This window comes from Aulonocara sp. 'chitande type north' Nkhata Bay, linkage group LG9 (assembly GCF_057382095.1).
Source record: "Aulonocara sp. 'chitande type north' Nkhata Bay isolate Kocher_YH1m ecotype deep benthic linkage group LG9, A_spYH_male_GT1.1, whole genome shotgun sequence".
NCBI lineage: Eukaryota > Metazoa > Chordata > Actinopteri > Cichliformes > Cichlidae > Aulonocara > Aulonocara sp. 'chitande type north' Nkhata Bay.
In genome coordinates, this window is record NC_141352.1 from 5,929,119 (window position 1) to 5,953,593 (window position 24,475).

General features: G+C 40.9%; 2 protein-coding genes across 3 annotated transcripts; one reads left to right on the forward strand and one right to left on the reverse strand.

The window, feature by feature from the left end:
* On the reverse strand, positions 1-3,227 carry LOC147321488 (uncharacterized). Its single transcript, XM_086305084.1, has 5 exons — positions 3,040-3,227; positions 2,058-2,166; positions 1,813-1,932; positions 1,440-1,518; positions 1-542 (listed from the first exon to the last, which is right to left on the reverse strand). The coding sequence occupies exons 1-5, from the start codon at positions 3,135-3,137 to the stop codon at positions 451-453; spliced, it is 498 nt and encodes a 165-aa protein (XP_086161210.1). The 5' UTR covers positions 3,138-3,227; the 3' UTR covers positions 1-450.
* Positions 3,228-9,797: 6,570 nt separating this feature from the next.
* On the forward strand, positions 9,798-20,370 carry LOC147321489 (sterile alpha motif domain-containing protein 3-like). 2 transcript variants are annotated; one of them, XM_086305423.1, is made up of 5 exons: positions 9,798-9,897; positions 15,838-16,842; positions 16,965-17,120; positions 17,449-17,541; positions 19,928-20,370. In XM_086305423.1, exons 2-5 carry the CDS (start codon positions 15,856-15,858, stop codon positions 20,243-20,245), a joined length of 1,554 nt encoding a protein of 517 aa, XP_086161549.1. In that variant the 5' UTR covers positions 9,798-9,897; positions 15,838-15,855; the 3' UTR covers positions 20,246-20,370. The 2 variants fall into 2 exon arrangements, with proteins under 2 accessions (XP_086161549.1, XP_086161550.1); XM_086305424.1 differs by lacking the exon at positions 9,798-9,897 and adding an exon at positions 15,224-15,511.
* The last annotated feature ends 4,105 nt before the right edge of the window (positions 20,371-24,475 follow it).

Here is a 24,475-nt window from a genome sequence, read left to right on the forward strand (position 1 = left end):
TAAATGTGATAACTCACCAACCACTGTTTATTTGTACTTGTGTGACTGATATCTCAGGTATTGTTTTACATTGACTATTATTTTATCTATAAATCCTTTATTACTAAAGCAAGACTTCATTCTGAAACATTTGGAAGCATGTCATATGCATTAAAAGCTAAATAAAAAATATTTAACCGGGGGCCAGCCTTTGTTCATGTTTGAACAGGGTCCATTAAAACTATACTTGAATAAACTGAACATCTAAATGCATGCTATACATAAATTGTATAAGAGTTACAGATAATGAAAATCCTCCTTTTCAACAGTAGCAAACAGGTAAGGGCACACTGTATAGATTCTTATACAATCTGCAAATGACTTCTTTTTGTTGTCAATAACTAAGAAGATCAAAACTGGGTGATTCTCCTTGCTTCACAGTGGTGATCTCTGTTTATTGTAAATATTCAGTCAGTAGACAGTACAATTAGCAGAGGAACGCTGGGTGCACAGGAAGTCACTGGTGACCTCTTTATAATCCCTGGATTCAGTTAGACCACTTCCTGTTGAACAAATGAGAAGAGAAAGAGGTATGAGCACACAGAACACAAAAGGCCTGTAGTACCTTGATCATTAATATGCAAATTGCAGAATCAACTTTTTGGAGACTTGCTTGAGTTCTGCTGTCCTTTCATTTTCATTTATAAATCCTTTATAAGGTATAGATCAGGGCTCCCCAATCCCAGTCCACAGGGGCCGGTGTCCCTGCAGGTTTTAGATGTGTCCTTGACCGATCACAGTTGATTTAAATGGATAAATTACCTTCTCAGCATGTCTTGAAGTTCTCCAGAGGCCTGGCAATGAGCTAATCATGTGATTCAGGTGAGTTGACCGAGGGTGAGACCTAAAATCTTCAGGGTCACTGGCCTTTGTGGACTGGGATTGGGGACCCCTATTTTCTATGACCTCACTTTAGATGAGGTCATAGAAAATACTGAACTAACAACTTGTAAATGCAGAAATAACAATTACAATATGAAATAAGACATTATAACACATCTTTTAACACACAAACAACAAGCTCATCTTAATCATTATATGTATAAATGCAATGACTAGAAGAACTTTGCTAATGATTTCCTTGGCTTTTTAAAATGATACTATGACCCATTAACAGCTCCTAAATAACTTGTTTGTAGTGGATGTAATATTTTTTATAAACTTGGTTTTCATTCAATGTTATATATGAGCTTATTAATCCATTAATATCCATTCATATCCATGTAAATGACACAGTAAGGAGTGATGCTTTCTAGATGATTAATTATTTAATAAAACCTTACTTACCTTATTGCCTCCAGTAATATGTAATTACTTTAACATGTTACCACTTGTAGGACAAACTTATCAGTGAAGCCCAGGAATTGCAAAAGGATGTCACAATTTTTATCAAACCTTACCTTCAATCAGGTTATAAAGGTTGCAGTAGTTGGTGCCATGGTCTTTAATGGCATACCAGGTTTCAGAGATAGACATGCCCTAGAAATTAAGTAGATCAATTAATTAATAAAAAAAAGGCCATATTTGTTAAATAAAACATACAAATGCAAAAGGTAAGCAATAACAAAAATAAACAGAAGGTGAGGTGGTGAGAAAGACAGAAAAATAAAAATGAAGACAGAAAAGAAAGGATGCATCAGAAGAGAAAGGGGAGAGCATGGTACAGTGAACCAAATATACAGAAACCAAAATTATTGACAATAGACAGTTTGCTAATTTTGTTTCTTTAACCTGTCATATAATACTGTAAATTAGAGAAGAGAGATAACCTACCGAAACATGACAGCAAGTGTAGAAGTGAAAGGAGACCAATCGAAAGTTAATGTCATACACATTCTTCTTAAAGGGAGTAGTGTGCTTGGCAGATATGAAGTGAACTGAGGCAGAGTGCAACTGGAGGCAGAAATTAATTAATTTGTTAATCTATGTATTGTTTCTACAGAACAGAATTAAGGTTAAAGAGAACTCAATAATACAATTATATAATATTATGTGTGTATGGGTGTGACTTCACATACCTTGTACAGGCACTTTTCTCCTCCCATAGTGCAGCTAGCCATGGTTTCCCATTTCTTAATCTGTGAAACCAGGGATTCATAAACTACCTGACATGGTATCCCAAAGTACCTGCATGGCATAAAACAAACATAGCTACTTTAGTGTAGTAATTGCTAGTGTTGCATCACCTTGGAATACTATAACAAATGGTCCCATCTAGTGGAGATTGGTTGTGAGTGTTACTTGAGACTATTTGGAATTTGTCTATTGTAAGAAACAAAAGATGGGCTTTTTTTTTTTACTGCTGACAAAAGGTAATTATCACTATTTACTTCTTTTTGATTATTAAATCTTACACCATATATTTTTATATCACAAGGAAGCTTTATATGATGAAAGATTACATGTATTTCATTTAATTAAGGCATTTTAAAAGTTTGCAAGTTTGTGTTATGACATTTTTAGCCAATTAAGAATGACAGAAAGGTGAGACCAGTGCTCTTTATGAAAAATATTGCCTCAATCCAGTTTATAGTAAACTATGGCTAAGCTCAAAAAGTTTCCAATTTACACAATAAATTACATTTCGGTGGCAGCTCAGTGATTTTACAGGCCAGTTCAGTTGTTACTACCGAGAAATGTGATCTCATTATTGTTCTATAAAGCATACAGAGTTGTTTCAATTACAAAATAACCATTACATATGCTTTAATACTTTCATATAGAAGAATATAATATTTATACACATATTAATTATTGCATGTCTTAGGTTTACATATTGATATAGAAGATACTTTCCTCTATTGAGATTGCATTGACGACAAAGAAAGAAACGAAAGGCGAAGTACTGTTTACATGCAGAGGCAGACTAACATTACGATGCATAAAAGAATATTTACTAAGCATTACTTCAGATACATGTTTATCACATTATTTTAAGGCAAAGCTAGAAGAACAACAGCAACAAAAAAACAAATTGTATACAGAGAAAATACATCATACCATTCTACTTTGCACTGAGCATGGAGAGGTCCTGCATAACAAATCTCAGATGAGCCAACTGCCAGGAGAACTGCAATGACCCAATAAACTGAATGCATTTTGTCGTTGTCGTTTGGAATTCCACTGCCTGTAGTTCCAGTGACTTGGATATATAAAAGGATGAAAAAAATGCCAGCAATCACAGGATGGTCATGTGCCTTTCTGAAAAGGAAAGAAGACCAAATTAGATTAACTTCTGAGGAATAGACAATAAGCAGAACCTTAAGAATCACTTGGCTTAGAGAGACATCTAGAGTCAGTATCTAATAGTGCAGGGGAAACGCCTATTTTATAACCACAATATGGCCATTCTGTCTACTCTACCCACATACAGCTTTATTTATTATTAAGTAATCAGCACTTGGAAGAATCTCATTTTGATAAAAGATAATGTTACACAACTTGTCAACTATTTGACCTCTGTAACTTTATTTTTCTTTAAGCCTGTCCTGTCTGGCAGCTTTTGCAATCTGAATGTGATGTTCCAAAAAACATTTGCTTTACCAAGATGAGCTCTATTCTCATTAGGCTCTAATTCTCTATAGGCTCCTCTTGTTTATGTGTTACACGTGTGTTAAATTTTTTGGTTTATTTATTAGGTTAAATTTGTGTCACGTCCATTATTACAATTCATTTCCAATACAGCAATGTCCAAACGAGCAGGTAGGGGGAAAAAAGAGAAATCATTAAATAGTGTACAAGAGTAGAAATAGAAATGTGCAATGGATCTCTTTGGCTGCACCTGCAAAATAAGAAAACAAAAACAAAACAAATAAAACAACAAAACCTGGAACGGGAAAAATATAAGAAAGTATGCATACACAAATTAACAAGAGAGCAGCCAGCCCCACCACCACCATGGCACGAGCTGAGAACATGGCCCCAGGGTCCTAGGTGCCCAAGAACTGACTGCACCTGGTGAGACAGGGTATCTATCTGGCTTTTTTTTTTTTTGTATGTCCTGTCTGGCACTGTAGCAATCAGAATTATTGTCTGAAGGCCAAGACAAATGCCCAACAGATTTACTTTCCCAAGTGGGCCTTTTGCTATACTGGTCCACTTGATTGTCATAGTTTATTTGATCTTTATTAGTTAGTAGCACAGTGTGCTTTAAGGTAGGAGCCAAAAAGGGTGTAGTTTGTGTGTGTGAGCACCTGTGTGTACACCTGTGAGCATGAACACGCTTGTTTTTAAAAGGTTCCTACATGTAATGATCTGTTAGAGGGTGTGGGGAGCCATAGCCCCGTCCACCAGGGCATGAAGCAGGTATGGAGGAGATCAAAACTCCAGACATCCGGAGGCCCCCAGAACACGAGACCAAGGAAGACCAACAGAGGGGCAGCTGCGCCACTATCCCAGAAAGAGCTGAGGAGAGTCCCAGATGAGGGGTCACTCAGCAGCCGCGGAGCGTAAGCCGGGGGGGTTGCAGTGACGTGCCCGGGAGCTCCGCCGGCAGCCAGCTGTGCCAGAGTGACCGAGCCCCAGGCCGAGAGGCCGAGGGCACCTGTCCCGATTCGTGATTGAGGTGAGAGACAAACGACCACAAGTCCAAGTGCGTCAAAACAATGATTTTATTAAACACACGTGTGGAGGAAATACACCATCACAATCTTCAGCATAAATCCCCCAAAGAAAGCATACTCAGAATGTTTTATACGTCAGGGTATTATTACGCCCCTTCATGTGTCAAAGCAGATACATGACACGCATAAGTTACAATAACCACAACCTTTGACACATTCAAAAAGAACATTTTCTCCGTCTCGACGCCAGATGCTTCCTGTTGATCTTACTCTGCTTATTTCTGGATCATCAAAACCACATCCTACAAAAAACTGTCACTTCTGCAGGCACAAAATGTAGTTACAAGCAAAATATGTCTGAACTCTTACCTAGAAACAAGTCTGTACACTGTGTGTGTGTGCAGGCAAACTGTGTGTCTCGCACTGAGGTCGAGACACCTCAGTGCACTCTGTCTCACCTCGCCAACTCAAGCTCACAACCAGATAGAGGCCACTCTCATATGTGTAGGAATCTAACTGAAACTATATATGTATATATTGAATAAATGCTTTAATCAAATGCCACTACTCAAAGCTTAATAAAAGCATATAAACAAATGAAAGGATATGAATGAATAAACATGAAATTAAAATGATATAATCCCCACACACCCGACCCCCGAAGTAGCCCGATCGAGCCCCAGGCTCCAGGCCCCGATAAGCAGCCACCAAGGAGTGAGCCAGTGTGTACCTGGACGCCCACCCCCAGACACAAAGAACCACCAACGCACCGATGTCTGAGGGCGTCTGCCACTGGCAGGGGAAGTGGTGGGGGGAGATAGGCCACCATACCTTGGAGGGCCTGAGATGTCCCCAGAGAGGTGGCGTCTGATACCCGACCTGACATATGGACAGACATACAGGCACACACAGATACAAACATCCATTCCCACCCTCATGCTCTCATATGCAATTACTCAACACTCACCCAACGTGGAGACAGACATAAAGAGACACTGTACACACAATCACACTCCCCAAGCGTAAAAGGGTCTAGGTACCCTTGCCCCTGGAGGGGGAAACTGCACCCAGACCCAGGTGGTGTTACCCTTTTCCCTGCGGTGGGGAGATGCAGACCACCCCGAGTCCGCAGCAGCAGGGAGGCCCCACATTTCAGATCCCAGTTCGACGGCCAACTCCTCCTCCTGGCCCCCCCGCTCCAGCAGGTCGCAGAGAACAGGGGTGTGAGAAGACTCCAAACCTCTCTCCACCCGCTCATATGTAGTGTTGATGCATGTGTGTTCTAAGGTGCATTTAAAACCCAGGAGGGCATGGAGCTACCTGCCAGAGAGCAGCGGGTAAGCGCATAGCCCCTCCTGATAGCCCTCAATGTTTACGTGTATTTAAAATTGAGAGGTGGGCAACGACGCAAAGGGTGAGGTGTACACCCTGATGGTAATTTGGAGTCCTTGTAGCGTGCCCACCCCCAAGATCCTATATGTATGTGTAATGAGAGTAATCTGAATGTCTAAGTTGTGAGATAAAATTGAGGCACAGTCAGCCAGAAGGGGACAGGGGGGGGATGCCTCCCCTGCACCCTGGTGACACACCTTTATCCCAAGGCCCTGCATGTGTGGGTGATTGTGGAGGAGCCGGAAGAGGGAGGCAGCTGGAGATGGGGAGGGAAGGAAGGGAGGAGCAAGTGACCCCTCCCTGGGGCCAGCTCCCCCGCTGACCCCAGTAGGCACCCCCATACTCCGTACAGCAGCGCCGCCCGGCCCCACAGAGCCCAGGACAGCCCATCCGACCCCACCACAGAGAAAACTGCACCCACCCCGTCATCCACTCATCTTCCAGACTACACGAGACAATAGATGCCCAGGCTGAGATCTTCCTCCACCTCTCCTGTATCTCCCCCTCCTGCAGAGTGAGTATCTTTCTGGCTTGGTGTCATTAACACAGGCTTAGAAGATGGCTGGGGCATTAAGGAAGCCAAATGGTTTCCCCAGATATTTGAAATGCCTCAGGGGAGTGTTAAATGTCACCTTCCACTCATCATCATCCCAAATAGGGGTAGGTGGTAAGTATTTCTTAGGCTGAACTGGTTAAAGATGGAGGACCCCTGCAGGAGTTCAAAAGCTAATGCGATCAAAGAAAAACGGGGTAATCAGTTTATGGGCAGAGTGTTTTGTCTTTCCTTTCCACATAAAATGAAATCTGCAGCTAATTGTGAGGAGAAGGAACAGATACCATTTACAGAGTCGTGAAGGTATTTTTCCATAGCTTCCCTCTCTGACTTGGACAAGCTCTAGTAGAGGTGACCAGTGGCAAGAGGCAGCCCTGAGAGGAGGTCTATGGAGGCTGCAACCTTGCAGACGCTGGCGGAGGACCATCTGACAGTGTTGCTGGCTGTTATGGGTGGCACTTCAATGGACCCAGAAGCAGACACAATGCACAAGAGAAAATCGAGGTAGATATAGGTTTATTGAAAACATAGTACAGGGGAACCCAAGGAGAATTTTGTGGGGCAGAATGCCTGGAAATGGAGAGATTAGAATTAGCGGAGAGTGGCATGCACAGTAAGTTATCAATGAATAGTGAAGTGAATTTGTCTTACTTGTGATGTGGAGAAAGAACGCAGCGAAGGAAGTGGAGAGCTCCGTGGGGATCAGCAAATTGAGGTAGATCGAGGGGAAGCTTTAGGGGTCTATGAGCACGAGGGCATGCCACGTTTTCCAGGTAAACAGGTGAAGTGAGACAGGTAACCGTGCAGGTGAGTGGCAGCGCGGGAGGCAGGTAGCAGCTACGGAGATAGTGAGTATAGAGAGAAAACAAGGGAGTCGCCAGGATGCTGGTAACTGAGGAGAACAACAGAGAATTATTCCAAGAATCACCTTTCCTTCCTGGTGCTGTTAACTGACACTCTGGACAAGACTTGCAAAACTGCACAGTGTCTGTAAACTGCTGTGGCCAGTAAAATCTAGTTGACATACGAGAGAAGGTTTTGGCTTGACCCAGGTGTCCTGCCCAAGGGACTGAGTGGGCTAACTGCAGTACTGTGGATCTTAAACTCTTAGGCACAACCAACTGGTCTCCCACCCTACTGCGGCGATATAATAGCTCACCCTTTAAGAAAAATAGCTCTCTGCCTCTCTCAGTGACCTCTATTGCGTTTGTGACACTTTTTGAAAACAGGGGAGCTAAAGATGGATCCTCTCTTTGAAACTGAGCTATTTCACCAGGTACGACTGGTAATTCGTCACATTGTGGCACTGGAACTGGTTCAGTGAACTTTGTCCCCCTCACCTTAGCCTGTCGCCTCTGGGCTCTGCTCTTTCTTATGCAACCCTGACTTTATCCTTCAAAATCAGGAACATCACTGTTAGCGAATGGAAATTCACCCCAACCTAAACCTTCTTCTGCGTGATGCTTATGTTACGTGTCTGCAGGCTGCATGTTTTCTTTCCCTCCCCTTTTGTTTGCCATTCCCTTAGGTCGCAGACTGCAGGCTGATGTCAATCTGGGGACGTCCAATTAATTAGAGGAGGGAGGCCCTGATTGGACAAACCAGGAGTGAAGCCCTTGATAAGGAGACTCACCTGTGGCTGGGCGCGGCTCTCTTCCCTCCTTGAATTGTTTGACACATGTGTGACGGTTTCCTGCTGTCTTTCTTTTGTTTGATGATTGTGGTGGGAGTAAAGTGGACTAGGTGAGTTTGGGGACCCCATACACTTACTCACGTAGAGTCTTTGTGTTAGAAACACTAGGTAAGTAGGTTGGTGCCACCCATGTAATTTTGAGCTTGTTTTAAGTTGAGGTTTGGGTCTATCTCTCCTGTTTGTTGCTTTTCTAGGATAGTAGCTCAGCTCAGCTAAGTTTTGGTTTTGTCTTTTTGGGGTTTTTTTTGGCACAACCTAACTGTCCCTTTTTCCCCCACATTTGTTGTTTGAGTCTGGGTTGTTTATTTTGTGAGAGCGCTGCCATTAAACCTTTTTTCATAACACCTGTACTGAGTTTCGGGGTTGTTGTGTTATCCCCTCCTGCCCTCGGGGAGACGTAACACAAGTGGGGGCTCGTCCGGGATCTATTTCCCAGAGCTATGGACAACGCTGGTGCTTGTTACAGTGTTACTGCCTTGTAATTAAGTATGGATTTCGACTTAGAAGATTTTATTCGTGCTCCGAGACATGAGAAGTTTGAGTTATGTCGCAAAGACGACTTATTGAGTATTGCGGCACACTTTGATATTCCAGTAAAGAAATATAGTGCGAAGAAGGAAATCAAGGGCATTATCTTACAACGTCTGGTTGAGTTGAATATCTTGACCGGTTCTGATGTGGGTGATAGTAACGTTCTCTCTGTTGAGCAAGGTGTCGCACCTCTGAAGGCGGAGGATGGTGCAATAGCTACTCCCCCCAAAGTCCAGGTGGAGCCTACAGTTCCTCCCACTCTACCTCGCTTTGATCCTCTGTCCCCGGACTTCAGTGGGTCAAATGGACATGCTAGACTTAAGGTGCGTCTAGCTCGCCTTCGGCTGGAGGCGCAGGAAAGGGAGCAAACACGTAAGGCCGAGCTTGACTTCAAATTTCGGATACGTCAGCTGGAAATTGAAGCTGAGAAGGAGGTAAAGTTGAAACAGCTAGAGGTGGAAGCTATGAGACTTACACAAAGCCTGTCTTCTCCCAGCTCACCGGTTACTTCAGAACCCTTGCCTTCATCTGGCAGCACCTATAGGTTTGATGTACGCAAAAATATTGCTTTGGTGCCAACATTTAGAGAGACTGAAGTCGATTCCTACTTTAATGCTTTTGAAAGGATTGCAACAGCATTAGAATGGCCAAAAGAAATGTGGGCTGTGCTGCTGCAATGCAAGCTAATGGGCAAAGCACAGGAGGTTGTATCAACTCTCTCTATCGAAAATAGCATGAAATATGATGTACTGAAGGAGTCCATACTTCGTGCACTCAAAAAAATGAACGGGATGAATTGTTCAGTTTAAAATAATTATTTATTTTCATTTTACTTAAAATATATGTCTTTGTTGAGTTAAAATATGTTTTTCTAATAAAGTCTACATAATTGTGTCTATTATTGTCTGTACAGAAGACGAATGTGTTACTTGAAGACATAACATTTAATTTAAGTTAATTAGGATTGATATACTTCATATATCCACAAGGTGGCAGTAATCCAACAACAGAGGTCATAAAAAAACCAAAGAATAACAGGCTTGGGCCTGCTCATGCGCAAGACTTGAAATTTATCGAAAAAACGTTGTTTTGGCGGCAAGCTGCAGTTGGATTTTCATTTGTGAGAGGTAAGACCACGTCTTTCTTTGACTATGTTGTCTAGTATCTTCATATTGAGCATGGTTATATGTTGTGTTTGTCGCACAAGACATGTTACATATGTTGTCTATGCTTGTGCTGCGTTAGTTTTACTGGGTCTTGGACAAGTTAGAGATGTCAGATATTTCATCCTGTCATCCAAACAAGGGAACCGAGAGACCATTGGAAAGTTGGTGTGTATAGGTATACATCTAGGGCGGTATTTTTGTGCCTCTATTCTGAGCGCACGTAAAAAAAAAATTTTTTTAAAAAATTCAAGCGCAAATGTTGCATTTTGAGAAAAAAATTCTTGAGTGAATAAAATTTTAATTTGAGCGAACCAAATTCATTGCTGCGTGCAAGAAATGTATTGTTTGCAATTATCCATCTACACATGAATTTGGACACGACGTGACCCCCTCTCACTCAGTTGTTGGTATTAGTGATGGGTCGTTCGCGAACGAAATGGCTCTTAGAGCCGACTCTTTGACGTGAACGACGAGAGCCGGCTCCTTATCGCGAGCCGTGACGGCTCGTGGGGTTTTTTTTTTTTTTTCTTTCTCTCACCCTCTCTCTCACACTTTTTTCCGCTTCACTCTGCACGCGAGCCTTGTGCTTTACGCTGGGAAGAGGGGGGAGGGGCGGTAGTTACACTCAGTAGCACAGGAACAGAGCCAGAAGGAGAGAGAGAGAAAGAGAGCCAGGGACAACAACTTCACATTAGAAAGGTATAGTAATCATCCACAACTATTTTCGGTTGCAGATGATAAAGGATTCAGAAAGTGCGGATTCATGCGGGCCCATATGACAGAGAATGTGCATGTTCTTTTTGTTTTCATATTATAATTTATATTTAATTGTGTTTTGCAGTGTTTTGTGTTGTTTTCACTTTAAATTTGTAAAAGGAAACAGCTGAAAATTTAAATAGTTAAAAGTTGAAATGTTAATAGTTGATTTTTATATTATATGATTTATTTATTACATTTTATGTGGCGTGAATAAATAAAAGTATATTTACAGTGGTCCCTAGAGACAAAGCACATACAAACTTCAAATCACGTACGAACTCTGAAGCATGTACAAACTCCAAAACACGTAAAAACACGTACAAACTCCAAAACACGTAAAAACACGTACAAACTCCAAAACACGTACAAACTCCGAAGCACGTAAAAACTCAGAAGCACATAAAAACTCAAAACACTTACAAAAGACAACAGAAGTGCTCCAGGATGCTGGGCGCAGTGTTGAGCTTTTGTTATCTTGTGGCTACACAATCGAGCAAGTACCAACGACCGGATTTGGTGTGTGATAGTAACAGGTAGATGAACTTTTTTTTTAAATTATTTGAATATATTTGAGTGCCTGTGTATAAATACACAAACAATACACACATGCTTTCAATTGTGTAATTTAAGTGATCTAGTAGCTCTGCTTTGGAAGTTCAGTTCATGCTAGAAATGTGTTTTAGAGTTTGCACGTGTTTTGTCTCTAGGGGCCACCGCATATATTTATATATAAACATATATAAATAAAACCACTTTTTTACGTTAGTAATTCCTTTTGTGCATAATTTTATATTATTGTGAATAATAAATTAATTAAAGCAACAAAACAACCTGAAGAGCCGGTTCGGAGCCGAAAGAGGCGGCTCTTTTTAGTGAGCCGAGCAAAAAGAGCCGGAAATCCCATCACTAGTTGGTATTTGCTCTTGCTCAGATCTCTGCTCTCCAAACTCGATTTAGCTACATTCTGGACCGTGTTTCTGGAAAGTAGTAGCTAGCAAGCTGATTGGAGACTGTAGCAGCCAATCAGAATTTTAGCATCCAAGTCTGTGATTAGTTGGTTTTGTGGCACATTTAAAACGGTGTACAGAGAGTTGAGCGGATCTGATCAAGAGCAAATGCAAACAACTGAGCGAGAGGGGCTGTCATTGTGTGTGTGTATATGGATAATAGCAAACACTGAAATACATTTCTTGCATGCAGAAATGAAATTTTTTCGCTGAAATTAAACTTTTCTAAGATCAAAATAATTTTCTCCACAAAATGCAACATTTGAGCTTGCATTTCTTTTTTTTACAGCGCTCAGAATAGATGCACAGATGAAGTATGTCCCTCATAGAGCAAACCTGGGAATAAGATGAGATATAATAGTACAAATGATAAAATTTAGTGTGCCTGTTTATCCCAGGTTATTGTAAACAATTGTATTAACTGCTAACATGTTAATATCCTTACTTTGCGGAATGTGTAAGACACATTTTTAATGTTTCTTTGCTTGTTAAAGTGATTAGCTAAATGGGTTCTAGGATATTTTTCCACTTGCTTTATTGAGATTGCTTTATTGTAATTTGAGAATCACACAAATGTCTAATAGCATAACAATGATAACATGAAGTTGTGACATTTAAAATCCAAAAATTGAGGGCCAGAAGCCACTGTGACACCATTGTTGTGCTCTATCAGTCATCTGTATTATATGAAAATGGTCTGTAAAGACAGCATGTTTCCTAGCAGAGTTATACATATCAACATGGTTATAAATTAAATTTTGTTAAATAAACACTACATTTTTTTTAAATGAAATTATTGACGAAAAATAACTGGACAGACAGAAGGTCAACAGACCTGATAATTTTTTCTATAGAAAGTTGGCACATGGCAGTGTCAATCTCTTGCTTTTCTTCTGAGTAAGATTTTATTTACTTGTAATTCAATCAATAATTTTTAAGTTTTTTCCTGGCCTTTACCTGCTCCCTCTTATACTGATGTGGTGTATGTGGTATGCCTGTGCTTGCATGTGGTATGTGAACTGTCATACTTTTTTCAAAAAAAAACTGTTTTACGAGTTAAGTTTTGTTTACTTTACTTTTATGTCTTCTCCAGATCTGAATGTGGCAGTGTAAAGGTTGCAGTGCAAGGACCTCAACTAGGGGCCAATTACTTAAACATTATAGATTAAAACATCCAGATTATGGGCACTGGCGCCCATATCCTTGCCCATATATTAGTTGTCCATGCACATTTAAGTCATGGAATGCACTCAGGTCCCATTTTTGTAGGATTCATAACAGAGAGAAATCACAGAAAACATTGTCACTGGCCACATTCAGCTGCCATGTTTGTGGATTCTCTGAAGTTACCTCTGAAAAGGAGTATTTTAGTCACATAAATTTGCATCTGAAAGCAAATGAAACGGTCCCATGCGTGTTCAAGGGTTGTACATTTATGACAAACATCTATGGAACATTCAAATCACATAAAAATAGAAAACATCTTGGTTATTCTTACAGTGACTTTAAAGGTGGAATAGTAACAGTAAGAGACCGTTTTAACAGGCCAGCTCCTGAAGGGGAACATGAAGACAGTGAAGTATTTGACGAAGGCCAGGTGGAAGTGCAAGACTTGTCTCAGACTGGGATCTCTAAAAGTGATGAGAGGATGATAGAAGAGAAATTTGCAGTGATGTTGCTTAAGCTGGAAAATGTACTCCATGTTCCAAGCAGTGCAGTGGATGAGTTTTTGCAGGACTTGCACTTCCTGATGAGTTCTGCATCCCTGACTGCAATAAATGCCATAGTTACAGATTTTTGTACAAAGCAAAGTCATATTAATCTTAATGTGAAAGAAATTGAGGATTTGGCCTCTGCAGTCTGCATCTCTAACCCTCTGACAAAAACACTTGGACATATGGGTACACTTGGAACTGCTTTTAAGCGGAAACAGTACTTCAGCAAAAAGTTCCATGTCGTTGAACCAATTGAATATATTTTGGATAAGGAGAGCAACCACACCTACCAATATATACCATTACTGCAGACCCTACAACAGCTCCTAACAAAGAATGGTATAGTAGATGACATAGTAGAAAACTACAATGCTCAATCCAAGGAAACTGAAAGTATGCAACAAGAATACAGATCATTTCAAGATGGAGAATTTTTCAAACAAAATCAGTTCCTGTCTGCTGATGAATTGAGAATTACCGTGATGCTTTACATTGATGATTTTGAAGTATGCAACCCTCTCGGTACTTCAAGAAAGAAGCACAAACTTTGTGCAGTGTACTGGATATTAAGCAACTTATCCCAAGACCAACACTCCTCTTTGTCATCCATCTACTTGGCAATACTGTGTAAAAGCAGCTACGTCAAGGAATATGGGTATGAAAAAGTGCTTGAACCTCTTTTGTGTGATTTGGCAGTCTTGGAGGAGCATGGGGTATTTGTCCCACAGATTGGAAAAAATATTAAAGGCACGGTACAGTGTGTAGCTGCAGACAATCTAGGTGCTCATGGGATTGCAGGTTTTGTGGAGAGCTTTTCAGGAGAGTATGTTTGTCGATTTTGCACAGGACGCTTCAGCGACTTTCAGACCAAACTGGTACTTTCTGGAGAGTTTACTCTTCGATCCAAAGACCTGCACAAAGAACATGTCAAACATGCAGTAGAGAGTGGAAAGCATTGTGTTGGAGTAAAAAGGCCATGTGTGCTGACGGAAAATCTTTCTCATTTTCATGTGACAACTGGATATCCACCTGACATACTCCACGATCTTTTGGAAGGTGTTGTTCCAGTGGAACTTGCACAGTGTCTGGGTATGTTCATATCCAAAAAATACATCACTTTGGACTCTTTAAATAAAGTGATTGTCAGTTTTCCCTATAAGGGAAAAGATAAAACAAACCGTCCACATATTGTTCCACGAACATTGTTAAGAAAAAATACAATAGGTGGCAATGCAGCGGAAAATTGGACTCTGTTAAGATTGCTGCCCTTCTTGATTGGAGATGTTATACCTGACGGTGATCCAGTGTGGGAAATCATTTTGGATTTAAAGGAGATAGTGGAACTTGCTGTTGCCCAGATCCATACAGAAGAATCAATTGGATATCTTCAGTTCAAAATTTCTGATCACAGACAGAAATATCAAGAAGCATTTCCCAACAAAAAACTTCTGCCAAAGCATCACTACTTGGAACATTACCCTCAGATGATCCGATGTTTTGGTCCTCTTGTTGGATTATGGACAATGCGATTTGAGGGAAAACACAGTTTTTTCAAGGAAGTGGCTCATCATACCAAGTGTTTCAAGAATGTTGCTCTAACACTGTCAAGGAAACATCAAATGCTGATTGCCTATCACTTACACTCATTACATCCACAGAAATCTGGAGTTGAAGTGTCAAGTGCATCAAGAGTTCCACTTGAGGTTCTGAAAGATGACATTTCTCTGCCTATCAAAAAGATGTATCCTGACATGACAGAAGGAAACATGACTAAAAGTGCAGACTATAGAGGGATCAACTACAGAAATAGAATGATCGTTATCTGTGGTTTTACTGATGGGCTGCCTGAATTTGGAGAGATAATCAGATTATGTGTTGTTCAGGGTACACTGAATTTCATTGTCAGCAAGTTTTCGTCTTGGTTTAGGGAGCACTACCGGGCCTTTGAACTGCAACCATGTACAAGTGGCAAAATGTCCCTGATAACATATGATGAACTGGCAGAGAAGTACCCATTAAATGACTACTTCATTGGTCCCCTTCGAATGGTTACATTGAAAAGATATCCTTACATCAAAAGCACACAATGAATATGTGAGTAAACAGCTGTAATTAATACCTTACTCAATATGCACTTTAATCTCACTGGCATAAGCACCTAAAGTAGCATCTGGCTTTATTGTGATGTTCAGCCACTAACTCCTTGTGACTTGTTGAATCTAACAGTCTGTTAGGCCCATCAGTACATCTTCTAGACAAGAAAACCTTTAATCTGTGTTTATGTTGAGATTAGCCAGAATTTTTCTCACTTCTCTGTTAAGTACCGTTGTGAAACATGTTGACATCTCAATTTTAATACTTTCAATTTTGTACGTAGTTACTGGATTTATGTTCATGTATATATATTTTTTCTTTTCTAGACTGAAGCACGGAATCGAATGATGGCTGAACCAGTAAAACTGCGGATCATCCTTGGTTCCAACAATACTGAAAAACTGACGATAGCATCGGGCATGCCAAAGTCTGTGGAGGATCTTTCAGATGAGATCAAACGTCAGTTTGATATTCAGGGGGACATTAGACTCCAGTACATGGACAGTGACTTTGATAATGAGTTTATCAACCTTAAACGAATGGATGATATTCAGGACAAGAGCACAGTGAAAGTCATCTGTCTGACTGATGCTTCAGACTTTGGTGAAGTTGGGATGAACCAAAGTGGGGAAGAAACGTCACTATCATCTTCTGACACACTATTACTTTCATCCTCTGACTCCGAAACTGCTCGATCTCAGTGGCCTGCAGAATTCCAAATACCAAAGTTTCCGTATGACGTGGAGATGCAACTTCAAAGTGCAAACCAGGCTTTCATATCAAATGGAATTCTTCTGAACCCAGGACACAAACTTAAGTCAGACATTTTAGAAGCTCTAGCTGAGAAAATCATGACGTTTAAGGCATATCCTTCAAACTTGGAAATAGAATCTGTTGCTGAAGCTTTAATCAAAGCACATCCATGCTTAAGAGAACAAGGATCTTTCAGTGGTTTCTACGGATGGAAGATTAGCCTCAAGTACAAGATGGCAAATTATAGGACAAAGCTTAGAAACTTGGGGTGCCCAGAAGTGAGCATTAATTCCCTCAAGCACAAACCAACCGATCGATGTCACCCAGCATATGCTGTCAAAAAACCTAGAAAGGCAGAGGTAAATTTTTGTCCTCCTTATCCGGCTGGAGAGACCCAGGACAGCCTTGAAAGGGAGAGATTGGCATTGCTAACTGAGGTCAAGAAGAAGCATAATGAGATAGTTATCAAAGAGAAGATGGCCAGGACCTTTGCATACAGGAGGCAGGAACTTGTCAAAAACAATCCCATGATCGCCGACTTCAAGATCAGATGGCCAGGACTATTTAGTGTGGCTGAGGTATGAATCTTTATAAATAACAATAAAAGCTGTAATGGCTCCAGTAGTATGTATATGTGTACGTATAGTATATATAAATATAGTTACAGTACAGTATGTTGTGTTTGTTGACATGTTTTTAGGTAGAAGCAGAATTTGTAAGGATTACTACTGCTCCACTGGTTCCGAGGTTTCTTGCACAACTTGACCAATACACTGACCAACTAATAAAAGTCTTCAAGAATAAAGGAGGCGCTGCAGGGAGGAAAATCAGGCAAATTTTGGCCCCAGCCACACAGGTGCGTTTTTCTGTTCGCAGCAAAATGTTATGGCATTATAAGATCACTTTCAAATTTAAACAGCTAGTGTATAGTACCTGTAAGTTCCATTTTGGTATGCAAAAAAAGATGCCGTATTAGTTTGTCTTTCCCTCTGTTGCTTAATATGGATATGTATAATATGGTGGAAACCCTGCCCACATGTTAAATATTCATGTGATCATTAATTGGTCTTGTGTACATGTCTGTGTCAGCAGTGGATATGTCATTCATTTTGCATATACTGTCAGTTTGTGTCATTCTAAAGTATTTCTGTTTTCTCTTTCTGTACCTCTGTCACTCTCTCCAGAATGAAACTATTGAAAAGAGGAGGGAGTGTGTCCTCAGGGCACTACCTCTTTACCTAAATGAAGACCCAAGCATCCTCTTTAAAGAATACCTGGTTGGTAATTTTAGCGTAGTCTTTATCTGTATTAAACCAAATCTTGAATAACTAATGTTGTCACATTGTTATAATTTGCATGGAATCTGTTTAAATGCTTTGGGGAAATGTTAGGAGTTTTCCTGTAATGCAACTCAGGTCAGAATAAATGACACTCAGACAGGTTTGCAGGTTTAACGTGCACATGGGTGAGAGTTCAAACGGAGACTCACACTCCGCAGCAGTCACCACCCTTTATTTATACTCAAGCATGTTTGCGTCACAGTCACATGAATGGAAGAGATAACATATAACAGTAGAGACTTCATCACATGCAGGAAGAGATAACATACAATGGCATAGACTTCGTGCTGAGCTTGCACAGTGTAACTTCTCTAGTAAAAAGAGCAAACACATCTAGAGAACCTCAAATGAAATGTACTTCTATACATAAACATAATAAAATCTTTCAACAGGAATCTTTATGTATACACACATTTCAGGAAGAGTTATGCAATGTAATGCAATCCAATACTAAAAAGTTAGTAATACATAATACTTAGAGGATGCATATATACAGTGGGGCAAAAAAGTATTTAGTCAGCCACCGATTGTGCAAGTTCCCCCACTTAAAATGATGACAGAGGTCAGTAATTTGCACCAGAGGTACACTTCAACTGTGAGAGACAGAATGTGAAAAAAAAAATCCATGAATTCACATGGTAGGATTTGTAAAGAATTTATTCGTAAATTAGGGTGGAAAATAAGTATTTGGTCACCTCAAACAAGGAAAATCTCTGGCTCTCACAGACCTGTAACGTCTTCTGTAAGAAGCTTTTCTGTCCCCCACTCGTTACCTGTATGAATGGCACCTGTTTGAACTCATCATCTGTATAAAAGACACCTGTCCACAGCCTCAAACAGTCAGACTCCAAACTCCGCCATGGCCAAGACCAAAGAGCTTTCGAAGGACACCAGGAAAAGTATTGTAGACCTGCACCAGACTGGGAAGAGTGAATCTACAATAGGCAAGCAGCTTGGTGTGAAAAAATCAACTGTGGGAGCAATCATCAGAAAATGGAAGACATACAAGACCACTGATAATCTCCCTCGATCTGGGGCTCCACGCAAGATCTCATCCCGTGGGGTCAAAATGATCATGAGAACGGTGAGCAAAGATCCCAGAACCACACGGGGGGACCTGGTGAATGACCTGCAGAGAGCTGGGACCAAAGTAACAAAGGTCACCATCAGTAACACACTACAACGGCAGGGAATCAAATCCCGCAGTGCCAGACGTGTTCCGCTGCTGAAGCCAGTGCATGTCCAGGCCCGTCTGAAGTTTGCCAGAGAGCACATGGATGATACAGCAGAGGATTGGGAGAATGTCATGTGGTCAGATGAAACCAAAGTAGAACTTTTTGGTATAAACTCAACTCGTCGTGTTTGGAGGAAGAAGAATACTGAGTTGCATCCCAAGAACACCATACCTACTGTGAAGCATGGGGGTGGAAACATCATGCTATGGGGCTGTTTTTCTGCCAAGGGGACAGGACGACTGATCCGTGTTAAGGACAGAATGAATGGGGCCATGTATCGTGAGATTTTGAGCCAAAACCTCCTTCCATCAGTGAGAACTTTGAAGATGAAACGAGGCTGGGTCTTCCAACATGACAATGATCCAAAACACACCGCCCGGGCAACAAAGGAGTGGCTCCGTAAGAAGCATTTGAAAGTCCTGGAGTGGCCTAGCCAGTCTCCAGACCTCAACCCCATAGAAAATCTGTGGCGGGAGTTGAAAGTCCGTGTTGCTCGGCGACAGCCCCAAAACATCACTGCTCTCGAGAAGATCTGCATGGAGGAATGGGCCAAAATACCAGCTACTGTGTGTGCAAACCTGGTAAAGACCTATAGTAAACGTTTGACCTCTGTTATTGCCAACAAAGGTTATGTTGCAAAGTATTGAGTTGTATTTTTGTTATTGACCAAATACTTATTTTCCACCCTAATTCACGAATAAATCCTTTACAAATCCTACCATGTGAATTCATGGATTTTTTCTTCACATTCTGTCTCTCACAGTTGAAGTGTACCTCTGGTGCAAATTACTGACCTCTGTCATCATTTTAGGTGGGGGAACTTGCACAATCGGTGGCTGACTAAATACTTTTTTGCCCCACTGTATATAATGGTGATTCTATTTAGTATTTATTTATTTAACATTTTTTGTTAAAACTGTAGTCGAAAATAATGGCGCACCAGGGTGCAGAATCATTAGTCTTCCTGATATTGTGTTTATTTCATTAAAGGGTGACTTTGGCTTTTTTTTTTTTAAGGATGCATTTTTCTGTGTTTTTGTGTCTAATTCCCAATGCGATGGGTTTTTGTTTTACTCTCTGTTTTAAAGGATTCTGATGCTACAGCTGTTCAAAGGGAGCTGGAACAAATTACCCTTGGTATCTTCACCATCAGTGTTGAAGGAGGTGATGCCAGCACTCCTCCAGCTGATGTGGGTATAACCATCGAGGGTGTTGAAGTTCTGCATGACCTGGGAGACATGGCCTCTGCGTGTGCGGTCTTAATGGGTGTGATATATGCACTCAATCTCAGTTATCCTCGGGAACTGAAAGCTTTCTTTGAGGTACTTCAGAAGGTCTTCCTTCATCTGGATGCCAGCAGACTCTCAACAAAGGTACAGATGCTCAAGAATAAACTGTATGAATAATCCAACCCTTCTTTTATTTGGATGAATGTTCTGTCAGATGGACAGAAGTTTTTGGGAGGCGAATAAAATGGAAATTTGGTTTAAAAAATGTTGTTGTTTTTTTTGGTGGGGGGGGGGAACCAAAATTTGAGAGAGATTTAAAACATTTGTTTGTAAACAATTGCAATTACAGAGATTTTACTCTTTTTGGGGGCGGGGGGGTTTAGGGCCTACTAAAAGATTATTCAAAGTATTTAGATTTAAATGGTTTCATTGAGAGACGATACAGGATGAATGTGCATTTTGCCGCATTTTAAAAAAGAACAATTCTTTCCATGTTAAAATGTTTGCCACTTGAGTTTTTTCCCTATACAGTGGTAAAATAAATGCTGTCAGTGGCAAGTGTTAAATGAGTTCTGTTAAGCTGCTGCAAAAAACTGAAAACTGGCAAGCTGTTTTATTGTCAGATCATAATGTTTGCATATTTTATTCAAGTTTTATTTGGGATGGTGATATCATTTTGGGAATATTAGTAGACTATTTGTTTTTATTATTATTATTATTACTTTTTTTTTTATCTAACCTGGTGACTGGAACCTGTTTATTCTGTTCTTCACAAATTTGTCATGGGATGCCGTCCAGGATTGTGGCTGTTAAGGTGAACAGTTCATTTTGATTTGTTAAAGGTTTTGTGGTCAACCCAGTATGTGATCTTAAATGTTTTTTCTTCTGTTTCTGGCAGAGACATTTAATTTAAAATCGTTATTTTTATGGTGCATCTGTGTGCATACTATTAGTTACTAACCTTAATGGGTTAATAATGTGTGGTGCAGCTGTTTTGTTAAAGAAATGTTTAATGAATGTCTTGGCAATAAAGGAAATTAAAGAAAATAAGTGGCTTGTATTAAATTCATTTGTGTGGAACCTGTTGACAAAATAGATTTGTGTAAAACTAATTAGTAAAGCACAATTTCGCTGAAAATATAATATTTTAATTAATCTAACTTAAATTTAACATTTAAATACCACAAACAAGAAATGTGTTCACAAAACGAATCTAATCTATCTAACCTGTAAATACATAATTTATGTCCATACAACATAACTTGTTTTAGGTGGTCTTAAATATTGCTTGTTAATTAATCCTAAATAGATTTATAAAATTGGCTCACTTCAAAAGGATTGTTTTACTGTAATGCAAGTTTATTAAATTAGATGACCTAAAGATTTTTGCTTTAAACTAACACAATTCAATTTCGTGGAACCTGTTGACAAAATAATTTTAATTAAAGTCAACGTTTCATTTTTTTGAGTGTATGAGCTTGTGCCTGAGGCCTACCGGCAAAAGTTCAGGAATCACAAGAAGTCTGATGGTCACACATATGTAGAGTTTGCGCGTGAGAAAGCCGTTCTTTTCGACAAGTGGTGCACAGCAAGTGAAGTGAAGAAAGAGTTTGAAGCGCTTCGTCAGCTAGTCCTGTTGGAAGATTTTAAGAATCTATTACCAGAGAAGCTTGTAATGTTTTTAAATGAGCAAAAGGTTGCCTCACTGTCAAAAGCAGCCGTTTTGGCTGATGAGTTCACTTTGACTCACAGAAATGTGTTTGCATCACCCCCTCGTTCAGATAAAGTGTTGATCACACGCTCACCGAAGCCTGATCGTGGTCAGCCTGAAGCCAGAGCTAAGCAACCGTTTCTCTCTCGTGAGGTACGCGAATGCTTCTATTGCCACAAAAAAGGTCATGTCATAGCTGATTACCTTGCACTAAAAAATAAGACCACGCCGCCACAACCCAAGGGAGTGGGTTTGATTAAAAACATGTCGCCTCCCAGAAACCAAACATCTCAGAGTGAAATAGACCCTTGTTTCAAACCATTTATCACACAGGGATGTGTTTCTTTGACGGGTGGTGCTGGTAATGACCAGTCTGTAACAATGCTGCGAGACACAGGTGGTTCACAATCCATCATTCAAGAGGGTATTTTGCCTTTGTCTGTTGAGTCATCCTGTCGGTCAAGTGTTGTGGTCCAGGGTATTGGAATGACTTTTGTGTCTGCACCTTTGCACAATGTTCATATCACTTCTTCTGTGTTCAGTGGAGTTGGTAAGGTCGCTGTCCTCCCCTCGCTGCCAATAAAAGGGGTTGATTTCATCCTAGGGAATGATTTAGCAGGTGGAAAAGTGATGCCTGTCCCTGAGATGCTGGATACGCCTGAACCAGGCTTGAAAGTTAGCCAGCAAGAAAACACTAACATTCTTCCTGCTTGTGGGGTGACTAGATCTCAGTCCAGGTGCTGTCATTCTACAGGAAGATCAGGATGGACTCGACCACCCTGTGTGCTACTTCTCAAAGAAGTTCACTCTTCCCCAGAGAAGGTATTCCACCATCGAACAAGAAACCCTTGCCGTTCTGCTGGCTCTGCAACATTTTGAGGTTTATCTCGGATTAAGCAGGGAGCCCATAAAAGTCTTTACAGACCACAATCCACTTGTTTTCCTTTCAAGGATGTACAATAACAATCTTCGACTTATGAGGTGGTCTTTAATCATTCAAGAGTACAACCTTCAAATCTGCCGTAAAAAAGGGACAGAAAATGTCCTGGCTAATGCACTATCCCGTGCCCTGTAGTCTGTTTAGGGTTTTTGCTTTTGTTTGAAGGAACCAAACTGTTTGTTTGGTCTTGTAAGGGTGGGGGTGTTACGTGTCTGCAGGCTGCATGTTTTCTTTCCCTCCCCTTTTGTTTGCCATTCCCTTAGGTCGCAGACTGCAGGCTGATGTCAATCTGGGGACGTCCAATTAATTAGAGGAGGGAGGCCCTGATTGGACAAACCAGGAGTGAAGCCCTTGATAAGGAGACTCACCTGTGGCTGGGCGCGGCTCTCTTCCCTCCTTGAATTGTTTGACACATGTGTGACGGTTTCCTGCTGTCTTTCTTTTGTTTGATGATTGTGGTGGGAGTAAAGTGGACTAGGTGAGTTTGGGGACCCCATACACTTACTCACGTAGAGTCTTTGTGTTAGAAACACTAGGTAAGTAGGTTGGTGCCACCCATGTAATTTTGAGCTTGTTTTAAGTTGAGGTTTGGGTCTATCTCTCCTGTTTGTTGCTTTTCTAGGATAGTAGCTCAGCTCAGCTAAGTTTTGGTTTTGTCTTTTTGGGGTTTTTTTTGGCACAACCTAACTGTCCCTTTTTCCCCCACATTTGTTGTTTGAGTCTGGGTTGTTTATTTTGTGAGAGCGCTGCCATTAAACCTTTTTTCATAACACCTGTACTGAGTTTCCGGAGTTGTTGTGTTATCCCCTCTTGCCCTCGGGGAGACGTAACACTTATGTTTTGACCTGGTGACTGCTACCATGGACTCAGCTGCAACACTTGGGTTGATTTCCTCTCCCCTGGCTATCAGATCTCGCAAAATGGGAAGATCACAGCCCAACACAACCTGATATGGCAGTTTACTCATAACTCCCACTGAAAGTAAATACAGCTTGCCGTCAATCAGAATATTAATGTTGGCAATTGGGTAATCCACATCATTACCGTGAACACACCAAACTTTTACCTTTCCCCAAACGTAACATCCCTGGGAAGACATTCATGGCATACATGAACCCAGAAGAGCCACACATGGCTTTTCCTCAATAAAAACGCATGTGGTGCGCTCATGCTGAGAAGAGGGCGCTAAAGACTCAACTTCATGTTCCTGACCTTCGACACCCCTTGAAGAAAAGCACATATATGTTTTACTAACAGTCTGACTTGGACAATCTGCCCTAAAGTGACCTGTTTGACCACAAGAGTGACACACTAAAGGCCCACGTGGCTTGATTTCCCTATCCCGACTAGTGGAATTATGGGGGCCCTGCCTGAAATTCGTAGTTTTTTGACTGTTCCCACTCACCGTCCTACCTGCTATTACTGGGGCTAATTGTTTGGGACTTGCATACCTCTTTAGTGGCCGACGGGCGGCAAGAAAAGCGTCAGCCAGCTCTGCTGCTTGCTTAGACGTGGTTGGGTTTTGCTCCTTTATCCACGTGCGCAGTTCAGGATTGAGAACTCTCAGGAACTGCTCTAAAACAATGACATCACCAATTTCATCTTTGGACTTTTCTTTTGGAAATATCCACTTATCATACTGTTCTTTCAAGCATGTCCTTAACTCTTTAGGTGTCTCGCCATCGCCCAACGTAGTGGAGTGAAATCTTAGTCTGTAAGTCTCTGCACATATTTCAAACTTTTCAAGAACAGCTTT

Coding starts and splice junctions, on each gene's coding strand:
- LOC147321489 (XM_086305423.1), top strand. CDS start 15,856: ATGATGGCTGAACCAGTAAAACTGCGGATCATCCTTGGTTCCAACAAT. Junction 16,843..16,964: donor GACTATTTAGTGTGGCTGAG/GTATGAATCTTT, acceptor ACATGTTTTTAG/GTAGAAGCAGAATTTGTAAG. Junction 17,542..19,927: donor TCCTCTTTAAAGAATACCTG/GTTGGTAATTTT, acceptor TCTGTTTTAAAG/GATTCTGATGCTACAGCTGT.
- LOC147321488 (XM_086305084.1), bottom strand. CDS start 3,137: ATGCATTCAGTTTATTGGGTCATTGCAGTTCTCCTGGCAGTTGGCTCA. Junction 2,167..3,039: donor GCTCAGTGCAAAGTAGAATG/GTATGATGTATT, acceptor TATGCCATGCAG/GTACTTTGGGATACCATGTC. Junction 1,933..2,057: donor GAGAAAAGTGCCTGTACAAG/GTATGTGAAGTC, acceptor TTCTGCCTCCAG/TTGCACTCTGCCTCAGTTCA.